Below are 16129 nucleotides of genomic sequence, written 5' to 3'. Positions count from 1 at the left end.
TCCGACTTGCGTCACGCCGGAAAAATGGGTCAAAAGTCTCCGGCCCGAAATGGGCTAGCAGCGACGTAACGGGATCCGCGCTTGCGCACGTGGTTCACGCCGTGCAGCGTCATACGCGCCGCACGGCGTGACGGCTCATAAGGCCGCGCTGCTCCCCCCCACGCGACCGGAACACCCGACTGGAACACACGACTGGACGCCGCTCAGCCCTGAGGTTCGAGTCACGGGATGTGGAGGCGCTCCTGGACGCAGTGGAGCAGAGGAGGGACGCCCTGTATCCCGGGCACGGCCGCAGAGTTGCCCCACGCCACAGCCGGCGTCTGTGGAGGGAGGTGGCAAAGGCCGTCACCGCTGTGGCCCTGACACCACGGACAGGCACCCAGTGCCACAAGAAGGTGAACGACCTCGTCAGAGCAGGCAGGGTGAGCCTCCCCTATATCCCCCCCTCCCCATATCTCCCCCATCCCCATATCCCCCCCCCCATATCCCCCCCCATAGCCCCCCTCCCCATAGCCCCCCTCCCCCGTACCCCCCTCCCCATATCCCTCCTCCCCCATATCCCCCCCTCCCCCATATCCCCAAGTGAATCCAGCCCTAACCTTAACCTCTGCAATGCACGCGCAACCGATGGCGTGCATTCATATACCTGCCTAACAGTGTTGCCTTTTACCCCTGCCACCACCCCCCCCCCAAAGTGCCATGGACTCAGAGTGGGACGAAGAGCACGACACAACGCCACTGCTGTCACCAACACCCTCCACCATCGCAGAAACACTCACCTCGGTTGAGCACTTTAGTGATGAGGCGTCTGGTACACTCACTGGTGCGCACAACACAGCCGCCCCGGTACAGCAGGTGGAGGTAGGAGCAGCAGAGGGGCTGGGCGGTCGGAGGGCAGCCCAGCCCAAGCGAACATCTGCCGCCCAGATGGATCCCGGGTTCCTGGAGTTTCCACACCCAAACATAGATCCGATGCAACCACCGACCCGGAGACGAGCGAAGAGGGTGACGGGCGGCTTGCGGCGGCTGCAGTCGCAGGCGGAGGAGTCCACCCGCGTCCAGGAGCTGGAAGTGGTGCCGGTCATGCGTGCCACCCAGGCCGACACCGCACGGGTGGCGTCCGCGGTGGAGGCAATGGGTGCGACGGTGTCAGACATGGGGAACGGTTTGCGAGGCCTGGGGCTTTCCGTGCAGGCGGCGTCTGTGGCCCAGGACACGGCTGCCCTCTCACAGGAGGCCATGAGCCAGTGCCAGCGCCAGATGGCAGAGGCGCTCAACACCATAGCCCAGTCTCAGCAGACCATAGCCCAGTCTCTGCAGGCCATGGCACAGTCTCTGCAGGCCATGACCCAGTCTCAGCAGGCCATCGCTGAGGGCATCGGCGCCAGTGGCCATGTGCAAGCCGGCGTCGCACTGTCACAGACAGGGTTTGCCAACCCCCTGGGCTCCATGGCTGCAAACCTGCAGACCCCTGTCGATACCAGCACGGGCCTCCAGGACTGGCAGCGCCATATGTCGGGGGGGGGCGTCGGATGGCCAGTCTGTTCGCATCCCCCACCCATGTAGAGGCCTGGGGGCCATCGGGCACCCCGAGGGAGGAGGAGGTGGTGTGGTCCATCCCGGCTCCCCCTGTAGGGGAGGTCCCGGAACACCGCGACACCTCGGACTCCCCCCCCCCCTTCCGTCCCAGGTGCATCGGGTGGGCAACGGGCAGGACAGGCTGGCAGCTCTCTATCCCAGTCGCCCGGGCCGCAGCCTGGCCCATCTAGGCCAGGACGCCCCAGGAAATGGCCGCCAAAGGGATCCCGTGTCAGAGGGCAGGAATCACAGGAGTCCACCTTCAGTTCTGCTGTACCGTCTGGGGAACCACGTAGACGTAGTCAAAGGGCCCGTAAAGCCAAACAATTAGACACTGAGTAAGTTGGCACGGGTGCAGGGCACAGATGAGTTTTAGGGGCTAGGGCACGTGCATGAACTCCTTTGGTTATTAAAGTCAATGTTACACCTACAGAAGCTGCCTTTGTACTCTGTCCAAAGCGTGCGGGGGTGTCATGTACGTTGAGTGCAAGTGTGTGTGTGAGGGGTGGTCTTACCTCAGCCCCAGGTGAGTCTGCCCCCTTTCCCCTGGGCCGCCATCAACATCCCCCTGGGCAGAGGACGGGACCGTGCGCTGCAGTGTCACAGCCGCAGGCAGGGATGGTCCGGGTGGATGTTGTACTGTGGCCATGGGTCAAACATAGTCCAACGATGTGGAGCCAGGAGCTCACCGCAGGGCGGGTTGTCATCATCCTCCATGGCCTGCAATAGACACGCGTCCACCCGCAACTGTGTGAGCCCGGCACGTTGTGCCGCAGGTGGATCGGCAATTGGGGGGGGGGGGGGTGGGGTGGTGTGCATGCGGGTGGGGTTGGGGAGGGGGGTGAGGGTGCTGGGTGGGTGGATGGGTGGGGGGTGTGGGTGGTCGGCTGTTGCCATGGTGTGCGGTCTGTGGCCATACTACCCGATTCCCACGCCCATCTAGTCAGTGAAGCGGGCGGCTATCAGTCTGTCCCGTGCCCGCTGGGCCAGCCGGTAACGGTGGACAGCCACTCGCCTGTGTCTACCCCGTCAGCCCTGACCATTACCCCCATCCCCCTCATCTGGGGAGGACTGCGCCTCTTCCTGCTGCTCCTCCACTCCGCCCTTCTCTGCCTGCGGCACATCGCCCCTCTGCTGGGCTATGTTGTGCAGGACGCAGCACACCACAATGATGCGGCCGACCCTATCTGACCGATACTGGAGGGCGCCCCCAGAGAGGTCCAGGCACCTGAAACGCATCATCAGCACGCCAAAGCACCTCTCTATCACTCCCCTTGTCGCTACATGGGCATCATTGTAGCGGTTCTCCGCCTCATTGCGGGGCCTCCGTATAGGCGTCATCAGCCACGATCGCAATGGGTAGCCCCTGTCGCCCAGCAACCAGCCCCTCAGCCGGGGATGGCGTCCCTCGTACATGCTGGGGATGGATGACCGCGACAACACGTATGAGTCGTGTACACTGCCTGGGTAACGGGCGCAGACTTGCAGGATCATCATGCGGTGGTCACAGACCACCTGTACGTTCATCGAATAGGTCCCCTTCCTATTGGTGAACACGGCCCTGTTATCTGCAGGTGGCCGCACGGCGACGTGCATCCCATCGATCGCACCCTGGATCATGGGGAACCCGGCCACGGCAGAGAAGCCCACGGCCCGGGCATCTTGGCTGATCCGGTCCACAGGGAAGCGGATGTAGCGATGCGCCATGGCATATAGGGCTTCTGTCACTGCCCGGATGCACCGATGTCTGCGTTATGCCGGACAGGTCCCCACTCGGTGCCTGGAATGACCCCGTTGCATAAAAGCTCAGGGCCACCGTAACCTTGACGGACATGGGTAGAGGGTGTCCCCCGCCAGTGCCACGCGGTGACAGGTGTGCCAGCAGGTGGCAAATGTGTGCCACGGTTTCCCGCCTCATCCGGAGTCTCCTCCTGCATTCCCGGTCCGTGAGGTCCTGGTATGACTGCCGGGGCCGGTACACACGGGGCGCCCTCGGGTGCCTCCGTTGCCGTGGGGCCGCGCCATCCTCCTCCCCCTCCTCGTCCTGTCAGTCAGGTGTCCCTCCAGCCTGGGCGGCTGCAGCCTGCGCCGTCTCTCTGGCACGCTCCTCCTCCTCATCCAGGGCAACATGGACATTAGTGGCTGCCGCTACGGCGGCCAACATCGCTGGATGATCGGAAAACATGACGGCCTGGTTTGGGGGGGGGGGGGGGGAACGACGACATGTCATCATTGCCATATCCCTTCCTTCCCCCCAGCCAGGTGGCACGGACCGTATGGGTCCAACTGTTGGAGGCTGGCACCTGGCCAGATGGACCAACTCACTTGCCCTCGCAACCTCCCTCCCCGGCACGGACCCTCCCATCCCCCTCCCTGACACGGACCCCCCATCCCCCTCCCCGGCACGGACCCCAACCTCCTCCCCGGCACGGACCCCCCTCCCATCCTCCTCCCCGGCACGGACCCTCCCATCCCCCTCCCCGGCACGGACCCCCCGTCCCGCTCCCCGGCACGGACCCCAACCTCCCCTTGTCGCTACATGGGCATCATTGTAGCGGTTCTCCGCCTTATTGCGTGGCCTCCGTATAGGCGTCATCAGCCACGATCGCAATGGGTAGCCCCTGTCGCCCAGCAACCAGCCCCTCAGCCGGGGATGGCGTCCCTCGTACATGCTGGGGATGGATGACCGCGACAACACGTATGAGTCGTGTACACTGCCTGGGTAACGGGCGCAGACTTGCAGGATCATCATGCGGTGGTCGCAGACCACCTGTACGTTCATCGAATAGGTCCCCTTCCTATTGGTGAACACGGCCCTGTTATCTGCAGGTGGCCGCACGGCGACGTGCATCCCATCAATCGTGCCCTGGACCATGGGGAACCTGGCCACGGCAGAGAAGCCCACGGCCCGGGCATCTTGGCTGGCCCGGTCCACAGGGAAGCGGATGTAGCGGTGCGCCATGGCATATAGGGCATCTGTCACTGCCCGGATGCACCGATGTCTGCGATATGCCGGACAGGTCCCCACTCGGTGCCTGGAATGACCCCGTTGCATAAAAGTTCAGGGCCACCGTAACCTTGACGGACACGGGGAGAGGGTGTCCCCCGCCAGTGCCACGCGGTGACAGGTGTGCCAGCAGGTGGCAGATGTGTGCCACGGTTTCCCGCCTCATCCGGAGTCTCCTCCTGCATTCCCGGTCCGTGAGGTCCTGGTATGACTGCCGGGGCCGGTACACACGGGGCGCCCTCGGGTGTCTCCGTTGCCGTGGGGCCGCGACGTCCTCATCCCCCTCCTCGTCCTGTCGGTCAGGTGTCCCTCCAGCCTGGGCGGCTGCCGCCTGCCCCTCTGCGGCAGCCTGCGCCGCCTCTCTGGCACGCTCCTCCTCCTCATCCAGGGCAACATGGACATTAGCGGCTGCCGCCACGGTGGCCAACATCGCTGGATGATCGGAAAACATGACGGCCTGGTTGAGATGGGGGGGGGGGAGAACGATGACATGTCATCATTGCCCATATCCCCTCCTTCCCCCCAGCCAGGTGGCATGGACCGCATGGGTCCAACTGTTGGAGGCTGGCACCTGGCCAGGTGGACCAACTCACTTGCCCTCGCACCCCCCCTCCCCAGCACGGACCCCCCCACCCCCCTCCCCGGCACGGACCCCCCATCCCCCTCCCCGGTACGGACCCCAACCTCCTCCCCGGCACGGAACCCCCCCCCCCCCATCCTCCTCCCCGGCACGGACCCCCCCATCCCCCTCCCCGGCACGGACCCCCCGTCCCCCTCCCCGGCACGGACCCCAACCTCCTCCCCGGCACGGACCCCCTATCCCCCTCCCCGGCACGGACCCCCCCCCATCCCCCTCCCCGGTACGGACCCCCCCATCCCCCTCCCCGGCACGGACCCCCCCATCCCCCTCCCCGGCACGGACCCCCCGTCCCCCTCCCCGGCACGGACCACGTCCCCCTCCCCGGCACGGACCACAACCTCCTCCCCGGCACGGACCCCCCATCCCCCTCCCCGGCACGGATCCCCCGTCCCCCTCCCCGCACGGACCCCGCCCCCCATCCCCCTCCCCGGCACGGACCCCCCATCCTCCTCCCCTGCACGGACCACCCCCATCCCCCTCCCCGGCACGGACCCCCATCCCCCTCCCCGGCACGGACCCCCCTCCTGGCACTTCGACGGAGCCCAGCCCACTCTAACCCCCCCCCCCCGCCGCACGCACACACACACACACACACACACACCCCGAGACACACCTCTCCCCACACATTCAGACTGCGGCCACGCCATCGACTGCCCAGCGGCCAACCCCCCAGGCCGTCACTCACCTCCACGCTGGTCGGCGTGAACCTGGAGCACAGGTTCACACCGATGAAAAGGAGGTTTGATTTACGTCGACGTGAACGGTCATCACGTCGACGGGACTTCGGCCCATCCGGAAGGGAGAATATCGGCAGGCCCAAAATCGGCTGCCTTGCGCAGACCCGTGCCATTCTCCGACGTCAGCGGCGCCATTAACGCCCCGCCGACTTTTCTCCCTTCGGAGACTTCGGCAACCGGCGGGGGCGCGATTCACAGCAGCCAACGGCCATTCTCCGACCCGCTGAGGGGTCGGAGAATGACGCCCCAGATTTGAGACTATGAAAATATGCAATGCTGAATGGAAGGCATTAGCAGTAGTTTTGCTGTAAGAACTCCGACCTAGCCAATCAGTCTTTCGCAATCATCAGTAAAGTGATGGAAGGGGTCAGCAATAGCGCTATCAAGGGACACTTGCTTAACAGTAACCTGCTCACTGACGCTCAGTTTTGGTTCCTCAAGGGCAGTTTTAAACATGCGGTTTTAAATTTTGCAAGCATGAGTTAGCTGGGTGTGGACTGTATCTTCCTCTAGGATAATGGCTACCTTCATTAGGTCGTCTTGCGGTGTATATTGTGTAAACTTATGAGGCCATCACTTTTGGCCCCAAGAAGAGCCCAGTCCACCTCAGATTATCCTGGAAGGGCAAGGCATCTTAAAAAATTGAGCAATAGGTAAAGCTAGTTGTTTCACGCTGCTACTCTGCAGTAACAACAAGAGTGGTATTCACCATTAACAGGATGGTGCTGTCAAACCAAAAAGATATTCTGCTTCTTACACAATTGAGTAATGTGGAATCTGGGGCGTCATTCTCCGACATAGGCCGCCGTGAATCCCGCCCCCGCCCCCGCCGAAGTCTCCGGTACCGGAGATTGGGCGGGGGCGGGGATCGGGCCGCGCCGGTTGGCGGGACCCCCCGCTGGATTCTCCGGCCCGGATGGGCCGAAGTCCCGCACAGAAATTGCCTGTCCCGCCGGCGCAAATCAAACCTGGTATTTACCGGCGGGACCAGGCGGCGTGGGCGGGCTCCGGGGTCCTGGGGGGGGGGGGGGCCGCGGGGCGATCTGGCCCCGGGGGGTGCCCCCACGGTGGCCTGGCCCGCGATCGGGGCCCACTGATCCGCGGGCGGGCCTGTGCCGTGGGGGCACTCTTTCCCTTCCGCCTCCGCCACAGCCTCCACCATGGCGGAGGCGGAAGAGACTCTCCCCACTGCGCATGCGTGGGAAACCTCCAGCGGCCGCTGACGCTCCCGCGCATGTGCCGGGAAACTGCCAGCGGCCGCTGACGCTCCCGCGCATGCGACGCATTTCCGTGCCAGCTGGCGGGTCAACAAACGCCATTTCCGCCAGCTGGTGGGGCGGAAATCCCTCCGGCGTCGGCCTAGCCCCAACATTGAGGGGCTCGGCCCCCAAAGATGCGGAGCATTCCGCACCTTTGGGCCGGCGCGATGCCCGTCTGATTGGCGCCGTGTTTGGCGCCAGTCGGCGGACATCGCGCCGTTGGGGGAGAATTTCGCCCATGATGTTAGGTATTATAATAATAGTAATAATAACAATCGCTTATTGTCACAAGTAGGCTTCAATTAAGTTACTGTGAAAAGCCCCTAGTCGCCACATTCCGGCGCCTGTTCGGGGAGGCCGGTACGGGAATTGAACCCGCGTTGCTGGCATTGTTCTGCATTACAAGCAAGCTGTTTAGCCCACTGTGCTAAAGACTGGCGGATCATATCAAACAGACTGTCTCTTCCACTGTGCGCAATAAGAAAAGTACAGACCGTACCCAACCAGCCCATGCTTGTAAAACTCAAAACAGCATTCAAAAGTAGATGTGGTTCCATGATTGGACAACACTTGCCAAATAATTTGCAGTGTGCTTTATGCTGATAACTAATTTTAGATCGCCAGTCAGGTTCACAGTGTGGTGTATTTGCATACTGGAAGCAACATATATTAATAGAGGGCTCTTTGTAGACAGAAAGAATATGTACACAGATTACACCTGTTACATCTAAAACAAATGCGTGACAGCCATTTGTTGGGTCATTCCTCAGAGCACTACCTTGACCAGAGTCAAGCTGCCTGATTTAAATTTCAAATAATGTTTGGCAGTTAACAGTCAGTCACCATCGACTAGTGACTTGCCAACCAACCTGTATTTCACTCTCATGCAGTATAAATTTGTAATTTCTCTTTGATTTGCATTGTTGTGAAATATCCTGATATGTGCATGATGAAAAGCTTAGACAGAAAATGTCTCTTTTTCCCCCCTATCTAATGCCCATCCGGTGCAAGGAACGCGCAGCCGAGGCTGTACTCAGCCCCGTTGTCTGCACTGAGGAGCTTCAATCTCTTGAGCCCTTGATGCGACCCCCAGAATCCTCCAAGCCTCAACTCATTAAGAGGATGCCCAGCTGGAACCCTGCCCAGAGGTTAAGCACCTGGGGCCTCTGATTCCCTGGGAGACCTGCATGAGTGCTGTTCCATCTGGTCCCTGTTTGTGGAGGTGAGTACTGAACGGCAGTCGTTACAGGTCTCCAAGGCAAAAGGGGTAGATCCCAAAGCCTTGGTTACCTCAGGGAATGCATATTTGAGTGAGACTAGCTGTCGCGCTCTAATTTTCAGATTTGCCAAAAGGTGATCCTGCCCACAATGGGCGGGCTTCACATCGCAACGTCTCGCAAGATCGCGTTAAGATCTTGCAAGGCACAGCAAGCCGGGCAGATCCCGGGAGCGGGGGGGTCTCCCATCATTTATTGTCCATGTTGCGCTGCGACACGTTGCTTTTCGGGTTCAGCGTAGCTGGTAGATCGCTTCTCTGATTACTGGTGAAAACAAAATTTCAAGATAACACCAGTGTTTAAATATCCATGGGGAAAATAATGGTTTTGAACATTTGTGAATCTATCTGGACTTTAAAAGCTGTTGAACAAAATGAGTTAAAGGACACATACAAGAGCATGTTTCCAAACCATTATTTATAAACCCACCTGATGCTCTTTTCTTCCTGTCCTCCCGCCTGTCCTTTTTAACTGAAATCATACTTTCTGCAATAATAGCAGCCTGTTTCAGATCCTCCTCTGTTAATACATGGGCATGGTTGTTCTGTACCTCCTAAGAAAAAGTAAACTGGCAATGGATAAATACAATATGTGAACACAGCTTAAATTAAAACTGAAGATTTTAGGATTTTAAAATAGGATTTTAAAGATTCTATGCAAAGAATGTACAAACCCGATAGTCATAGAAAAGGATGACAAGCAAGTTCCAAGCAGCAAAAATAAAAACAGAACAATATCAACTGGCAGATAATGGAGTAAAAAACGATCACCTGAAGGACATAGGACGAGATTTTGAGCTCGCGTTCACATCTGCGGGATCGGCGACACGGGTAGAAAAATCTCATGTGAACCAGGAAACGTGATTCTTGCCAGAGATCAAGTTTTCTGACTTCCCTTGCCGTTGACATCACGAGACTTGCACCCACAAAAGGGGGGGAAGTCTCATTTTAACAGGTTTGGATTCATTTATATATTGTTAGCACTTGACCCGTCATATGGCTTCACGTCGGTGAGCTTCACAGCACTCTTCGGCTAGACGCGAGGCAGTCGCGGGAGGGGCAAAGAGAGAGAGAAGAGGGATCGGAATCCAGAGGATTGCCCGGTGGTGCCCCAATACCTCCACAGGAGGGGAAAAGAGAGAGTGAGAGAGAGAAGAGGGATCGGAAATTAGAGGATTGTCCAGGGGTTCCCCTATACCCCGTGATGGGGGCTGGGGGCTTGTTAGACTGCAACATTGATTGGGGCGTTCTTCGATCAATTTGGAGCTGGTAGCAGGTCTATGAGCTGGTCTATGATGTCCCACCCCGCCACAGTGATGGTGTAAATCACACCCACTCATTCCTTTTGGTCCAAAAGGATCAAGATTTGGAGAAATCCCTGCAACTGGTGGAGTTACATGCCAGGTTTCTGTCCAAGCCTGACACTTGGCAAATTCTGGCAAGGTTCCACCCGCCATCTTTAATCTTTTCACAAGTGACTAGAATTTCCTTCTACATAAACAGAAAGAGAAAAGCTCCTCAAGGGTTAGGGTTAACTAAATATAGCTGAACAATGTAGGACAGCCCTGTCGCTACGGGATATATCAGAATAGGAGGAAGTGTGGATCAACTGTGCCAACATTTAACTTTCAAAAGGTTCAATGCATATTCAAAGGCATCCTACCTTTATAAAACTCGAGGAGAGTCCCTATATATCAACTTTATCAATCAAATGAGCCAGTGTGAAAGTTGGAGTGGTTTGAAACTCAATTCCCGTTTTTAAATTCACTCATAATAATAATCTTTATTAGTAGGCTTACATTAACACTGCAACAAAGTTAATGTGAAAACCCCCCAGTCCTCACACTTTGGCGCCGGAGGGAGAATTCCGAGGGAGAATTCATAATGTCCAATTCACCTAACAAGCACATCTATAGGGGCTGGTTTAGCACAAGGCTAAATAGCTGGCTTTTAAAGCAGACCATGGCAGGCCAGCAGAGCGGGTTGAATCCTGTACCAACCTTCCCGTTCAGGCGCCGGAATGTGGCGACTAGGGCTTTTCACAGTAACTTAATTTGAAGTCTACTTGTGACAATAAGCGATTTTCATTTCTTTTGAGACTTGTGGGAGGAAACCAGAGAACCCGGAGGAAACCCATGCAGACACAGGGAGAACGTACAGAGTCTGCACAAACCAAAGCAGGAACCGAATCTGGGACCCTGGCGCGGTGAAGCAACAGTGCTAATCACTGTGCTGCTGTGCCACCCTTACATGTTTGTTGGAATCCTGAATGGTCAGCCAGAGAATTATTGAATCCCCACATGCAGAAGGCTATTCGGCCCATCGAGTACTGAGACTCCAATAGAGGACCCCATCTAGTTCCATTCCCCTGACCAACCACGTAACTCCACCTAACCTGGATACCAAGGGTCAATTTAGCATGGCCAATCCACCTAACCTGCACATCTTTGGACTGTGGGAAGAAACCAGAGCACTCATGTGCAAACTCCACACAGACAACCAACCAATGCCAGAATTGAACAAGGATCTCTGGTGCTGAGAGGCAACAGTGCTAACGACTGTGCCACCATGCTGCACCAACGAATTAATCAAGAAAAGTCAAAATTTCTCTCATTTATAAGTCAATCATCATTATGTTAATTGAGGAAACACAGGACGCAATCTCCCGGCTGTGCCGCAATTGTCACGGAAATGAGCGGGCCGGTTAATGGCAGGAGAGGCCGAAATCGGAAACCACACCGGACGCTGATCGGTTTCCGATCTAACCGGTCTGCTCCCATTGTTGAGATCTGGATCTGCCGCGGCGTGTCAAGAAACCAATAATTACCAATCAAGAATAATTTTGATTCCATTAATGGGAAGGACCCCCTATCGACTGGCCTCCCGTGATCTCACTGGCGAAGCTCACACAATGACAGCTGTGGAGATCAGAGGAGGAGAGAGCCTCCTTTGAAATCGGGCAGTCAGCCCCAGTGCTCGGGGACGCCAGCGTTGGGGGGAGTCCGCCCCTGGGCTGGGGATCGAGATGGCTAGGTACCCGCGGGTCCACCATACCATCCTCTGGGTCGTGTGAACCCATAGCTTGCATGCACGGGGCAGTCTGGGAGCTCCTTCCATTAACAGGAAAGGGTTCCACTCCCTGAATGCCAACTTGTGTGCGACCACTATCTCAAGATCATGCACGTGTGTGCATGTTTCCTTGGGAGTAAGCACAGCAGCTACATCCTGGTGCAGTCAGAGATCCCCGGCATCTTCCAGTGACACCCCAGGCTAACCACTTGGGGGGGGGGGGGGGGGGGGGGGGTATAAGGACCTGGCTAATGGTGCCAGTATAGAGGCCAGATCCTTGGATGCAGACCCGATATAACAAGGCCCATGTGGCCACCCGGGCTGTCATTAAGCGGCGCATCAGATTTATTAAAAGGCAATTCCAATTCCCTGACCACTCGGGTGATGCACTGCAGTACACACTCTGGAGGATCACCTGCTTTGTGGTGGTTTGCTGTGCTCTCCACAACCCGGCTCAGCAGCGATGTGCTGGAGGAGGAACAACACACGCCACCTCCGAGGAGGAGCGAGACCAGGAAGGGCTGGAGGACCAGCCTGGGTGGACCCGTGGGACCAGCTGGAGGGTGGACTCCAGGCGGTGGCAGTGATGGTTCGGCATATCCGGAGAACTAGGAGGCCCTCATTCTCGCCTGCTTCTTAGGACGTGGCTTTGTCTGCCATCTCTCCCCTCTCCAACCCAGTCCCCCCAACCCCCTCCCTGCCCCAAACCCGGTCCACCTCACACTACCCTGCCCTTCCCTGATCATTCCCCCATCCAACCACCCATTACCCGCCCCCTCCCACCACCACCAATCACCCTGTTCCACCTTCCCAGGGTCTGAGTTACATTATTCCACAGTGATGGGCCTATGTCTGCACTGTCTATATACAAGGCAGGAGGGAGATAATAACCAGCAGTGAGGTGCTCCTCAATCTATGCCATTGTCTGACTCCTGTCAGTGGGGCTGAGGCCAGGGGTGCAGGGCGGTCCGCAGTGCAGAATAACGTGAAGCTTCAGATATATCGGGTGTAACGTGTTTTCATGTTGTACAACTATCCCTTACTCCTCCCTTATCCCTTACGGCTGCACCCCCACCGCCTGTACCCTCTCAGTGATCCTCTCATCCTCTATCTGCTTAGCCCTCTGTGCTCTGCCGCTATGTCTAGGTGTTTCCCAGGATGCACATCAGAGGTGTGGACACCCTGCTGCTGACCACTTCCTGTGGTCTTTGATGCCCCTGGCAGGCGGTCTGCCAGATTTCAGGGTCTTCACCCTCTATGAAGAACGGACCCTGGAGATTGTTGGGGTGATCGAAGGTAGATTGGTCACCAACAGAGATTGGCCTGCACCGCAGAGGTGAATGGTTTCTGCCAGGATGATGGTCCTTCCCTCTGACTGACCACTTGTCCATTCTCCCGCAGAACCTCCATCCAATGGCGCTGGCATATCCCCCCCCCCCCCCCATGAGAACACCTCAAGAGGAGAGCTCAGAGGTTGCCACCATCGATCTTCACAGCTGTTATCCCATCCTCCACCAGTGCAGACACACACACCTTGGTGGGCAATATTGGGCAGGCCTCTGGGTCACAATCTGTGAGCACCACACAAAACTGAAATGGGCCAGTTTCAATTATTTCACGCTGAAGAAAAAAAACAGAGTTTTATTTCGAACACTCAGGAATATGTGACTGAACTCGGATTATTTCTTGAATTGTCATCTATAGATTGAAGAAACCGGTATTGAAGCAATCTGCGCAAATGAATATGCTTACAAGATACATTCCTTGTAAGAGAAAAATTGCAAACATTTAATCGCACCGCTTAAAGTCCTGAGAGTGAGGGGGATGGGGAAGGTGCTATGTGAGGTGACGGTGGGGCAGTGGCGAGAGTGATCACAAGAGGGGCTAAGCAAGGATTAGAAGGACTAGTAACAATCCTTTGGGACATGAGGGATGCCTGTATTTCTCTCAGCTTCTTATTTAAGAAAGTAATTATTTTAAATTACATTTTCACAGCAGCCCACAAAGGTTCCTTTAAGGAATTGTGGTTAGGCTGTACGTAATAGTCACAGCAGGTCCAGCACTTGCCGCATTCTTTGCTGTCAATTCTTGGAGCACTCCCCAAACAGGTGTCAGCACCACCCCGCTCCCACAATTTGGATAAACAGAAGGCTTACCGGGGGAAATGGTGGTACAGTGGTAATGTCAAGGGGCTGTTTAGCACAGGGCTAAATCGCTGGCTTTGAAAGCAGACCAAGGCAGGCCAGCAGCACGGTTCAATTCCCGTACCGGCCTCCCCGAACAGGCGCCGGAATGTGGCAACCAGGGGCTTTTCACAGTAACTTCATTTGAAGCCTACTTGTGACAATAAGCGATTTTCATTTTCATTTCATTATATTTCATTGGGTGAGTAATTCAGAGGCCCAGGTTAATGTCTGGGGACAAGGGTTCAAATCCCACCACAGTAGCCAATTGAATTGAAATTCAATTTATTTAAAAAATCTGGAATTAAAAGCCAGTTTTTAAAAATTCATTCAAGGGATGTGGGCTTCAGTGGTTAGGCCACCATTTATTGCTCATCCCTAATTGCCCTGGAGGTGGTGGTGGTGTGCTGTCTTCTTGAACCACTACAGACCATGTGGTATAGATACAGCCACAGTGCTGTTAGGAATGGTGTCCCAGGATTTTGACAGTGAAGGAACAGTGATATAATTCTAAGTTGTCCCCACCTGCTTCAAGAAGACCACCATCATACCGGTACCAAGAAGAACCAGGCAACGTGCCTCAATGACTACCGTCCAGTGGCCGTGACTTCAGTCATAATGAAGTGCTTCGAGAGGTTGATCATGAAGCGCATCACCTCCATACTCCCAGAATGCCTTGATCCACTGCAATTCGCATACCACTGCAACCGGTCCACAGCAGACGCCATTTCCCTGGCCCTACACTCATCCCTAGAGCATCTCAAAATCAAGGACTCCTACATCAGACTCCTATTTCTTGACTAAAGCTCCGCCTTCAACACCATAATCCCAGCCAAGCTCATATCAAAGCTCTAAAACCTAGGACTTGGCTCCTCACTCTGCAACTGGATCCTCCATTTTCTGACCAACAGACCACAATCAGTAAGAATGAACAACAACACCTCCTCCACAATAGTCCTGAACACCGGGGCCCCACAAGGCTGCGTACTTAGCCCCCTACTCTACTCCCTGTACACACACGACTGCGTGGCAAAATTTGGTTCCAACTCCATCTACAAGTTTGCTGATGATACGACCAACGACGAGTCAGAATACAGGCGTGAGATAGAGAGCCTAGTGGAATGGTGTAGCGACAACAATCTCTCCCTCAATGCCAGCAAAACTAAAGAGCTGATAATTGACTTCAGGAAGCAAAGTACTGTACACACCCCTGACAGCATCAACGGGGCCGAGGTGGAGATGGTTAGCAGTTTCAAATTCCTAGGGGTGCACATCTCCAAAAATCTGTCCTGGTCCACCCACGTCAACGCTACCACCAAGAAAGCACAACAGCGCCTATACTTCCTCAGGAAACTAAGGAAATTGGGCATGTCCACATTAACCCTTACCAACTTTTACAGGTGCACCATAGAGAGCATCCTATCGGGCTGCATCACAGCCTGATATGGCAACTGCTCGGCCCAGGACCGCAAGAAACTTCAGAGTCGTGAACACCGCAGTCCATCACACAAACCAATTTAAATATCACCAGCTGTTAAGCAGTAAGTCTGCAGTGTTTGCAGTAAGTTGTTTAATTGTTCACCACCATTCATGGCTGGATGTTGCAGGAATACAGTGATTAGGTCTGATCCGTTGGCTGTAGAATCGCTTAGCTCTGTCTATCATTTGCTACGAATATTATTTGGCACGCAAGAAGCGGTATTTTGTAGCTTCACCAGATTGACACCTCATTTTTAGGTAAGCCTGGTGTTGCTCCTGGCATGCTTTCCAATACACTCTCCATCAGTCCATCACACAAACCTGCCTCCCATCCACTGACTCCATCTACACCTCCCGCTGCCTGGGGAAAGCGGGCAGCATAATCAAAGATCCCTCCCACCCGGCTTACTCACTCTTCCAACTTCTTCCATCGGGCAGGTGATACAGAAGTCTGAGAACACGCACGAACAGACTCAAAAACAGCTTCTTCCCCACTGTTACCAGACTCCTAAATGACCCTTTTATGGACTGACCTCATTAACACTGCACCCTGTATGCTTCAACCGATGCCGATGCTTATGTAGTTACATTGTGTACCTTGTGTTGCCCTATTATGTATTTTCTTTTCTTCCCTTTTCTTCCCATGTACTTAATGATCTGTTGAGCTGCTCGCAGAAAAATACTTTTCACTGTATCTCAGTACACGTGACAATAAACAAATCCAATCCAATCAAATAAAATTATAAAAATCGGTTGCAGACAGAATCCCTATTTATTTTACCCTCATTGCAAATAGTGTACTTCTGAAACATGCATATGCAACTTGCCATTTTGGATGCTTCAGGGCCTATTTACCTCTGTGAAATGGCGGCAACAAATTTCCCGGCTATGTCCTCAAGGA

At 55.6% G+C, this 16129-nt stretch overlaps 1 protein-coding gene and 1 long non-coding RNA gene across 2 annotated transcripts in view; one reads left to right on the top strand and one right to left on the bottom strand.

Annotated features, from left to right (window-relative positions):
• The window catches only part of ufl1 (UFM1-specific ligase 1), a 110589-nt gene that overhangs the window by 19218 nt on the left and 75242 nt on the right, over positions 1–16129 (bottom strand). Inside the window, exon 11 of the mRNA XM_072499561.1 lies at positions 8928–9051. Within this exon, the coding sequence (XP_072355662.1) occupies positions 8928–9051 (124 nt within the window). The remainder of the gene's footprint in view (positions 1–8927; positions 9052–16129) is intronic.
• Positions 1–16129, top strand: part of LOC140410856 (uncharacterized) — an 88407-nt gene that overhangs the window by 6586 nt on the left and 65692 nt on the right. The gene's annotated exons all lie outside the window — the stretch shown is intronic.

The sequence above is a fragment of the Scyliorhinus torazame genome, chromosome 4 (assembly GCF_047496885.1).
Source record: "Scyliorhinus torazame isolate Kashiwa2021f chromosome 4, sScyTor2.1, whole genome shotgun sequence".
Taxonomy (NCBI): Eukaryota; Metazoa; Chordata; class Chondrichthyes; order Carcharhiniformes; family Scyliorhinidae; genus Scyliorhinus; species Scyliorhinus torazame.
Note: the sequence above shows the minus strand (reverse complement) of the source record. Positions and strands in the feature narration are given on the sequence as shown.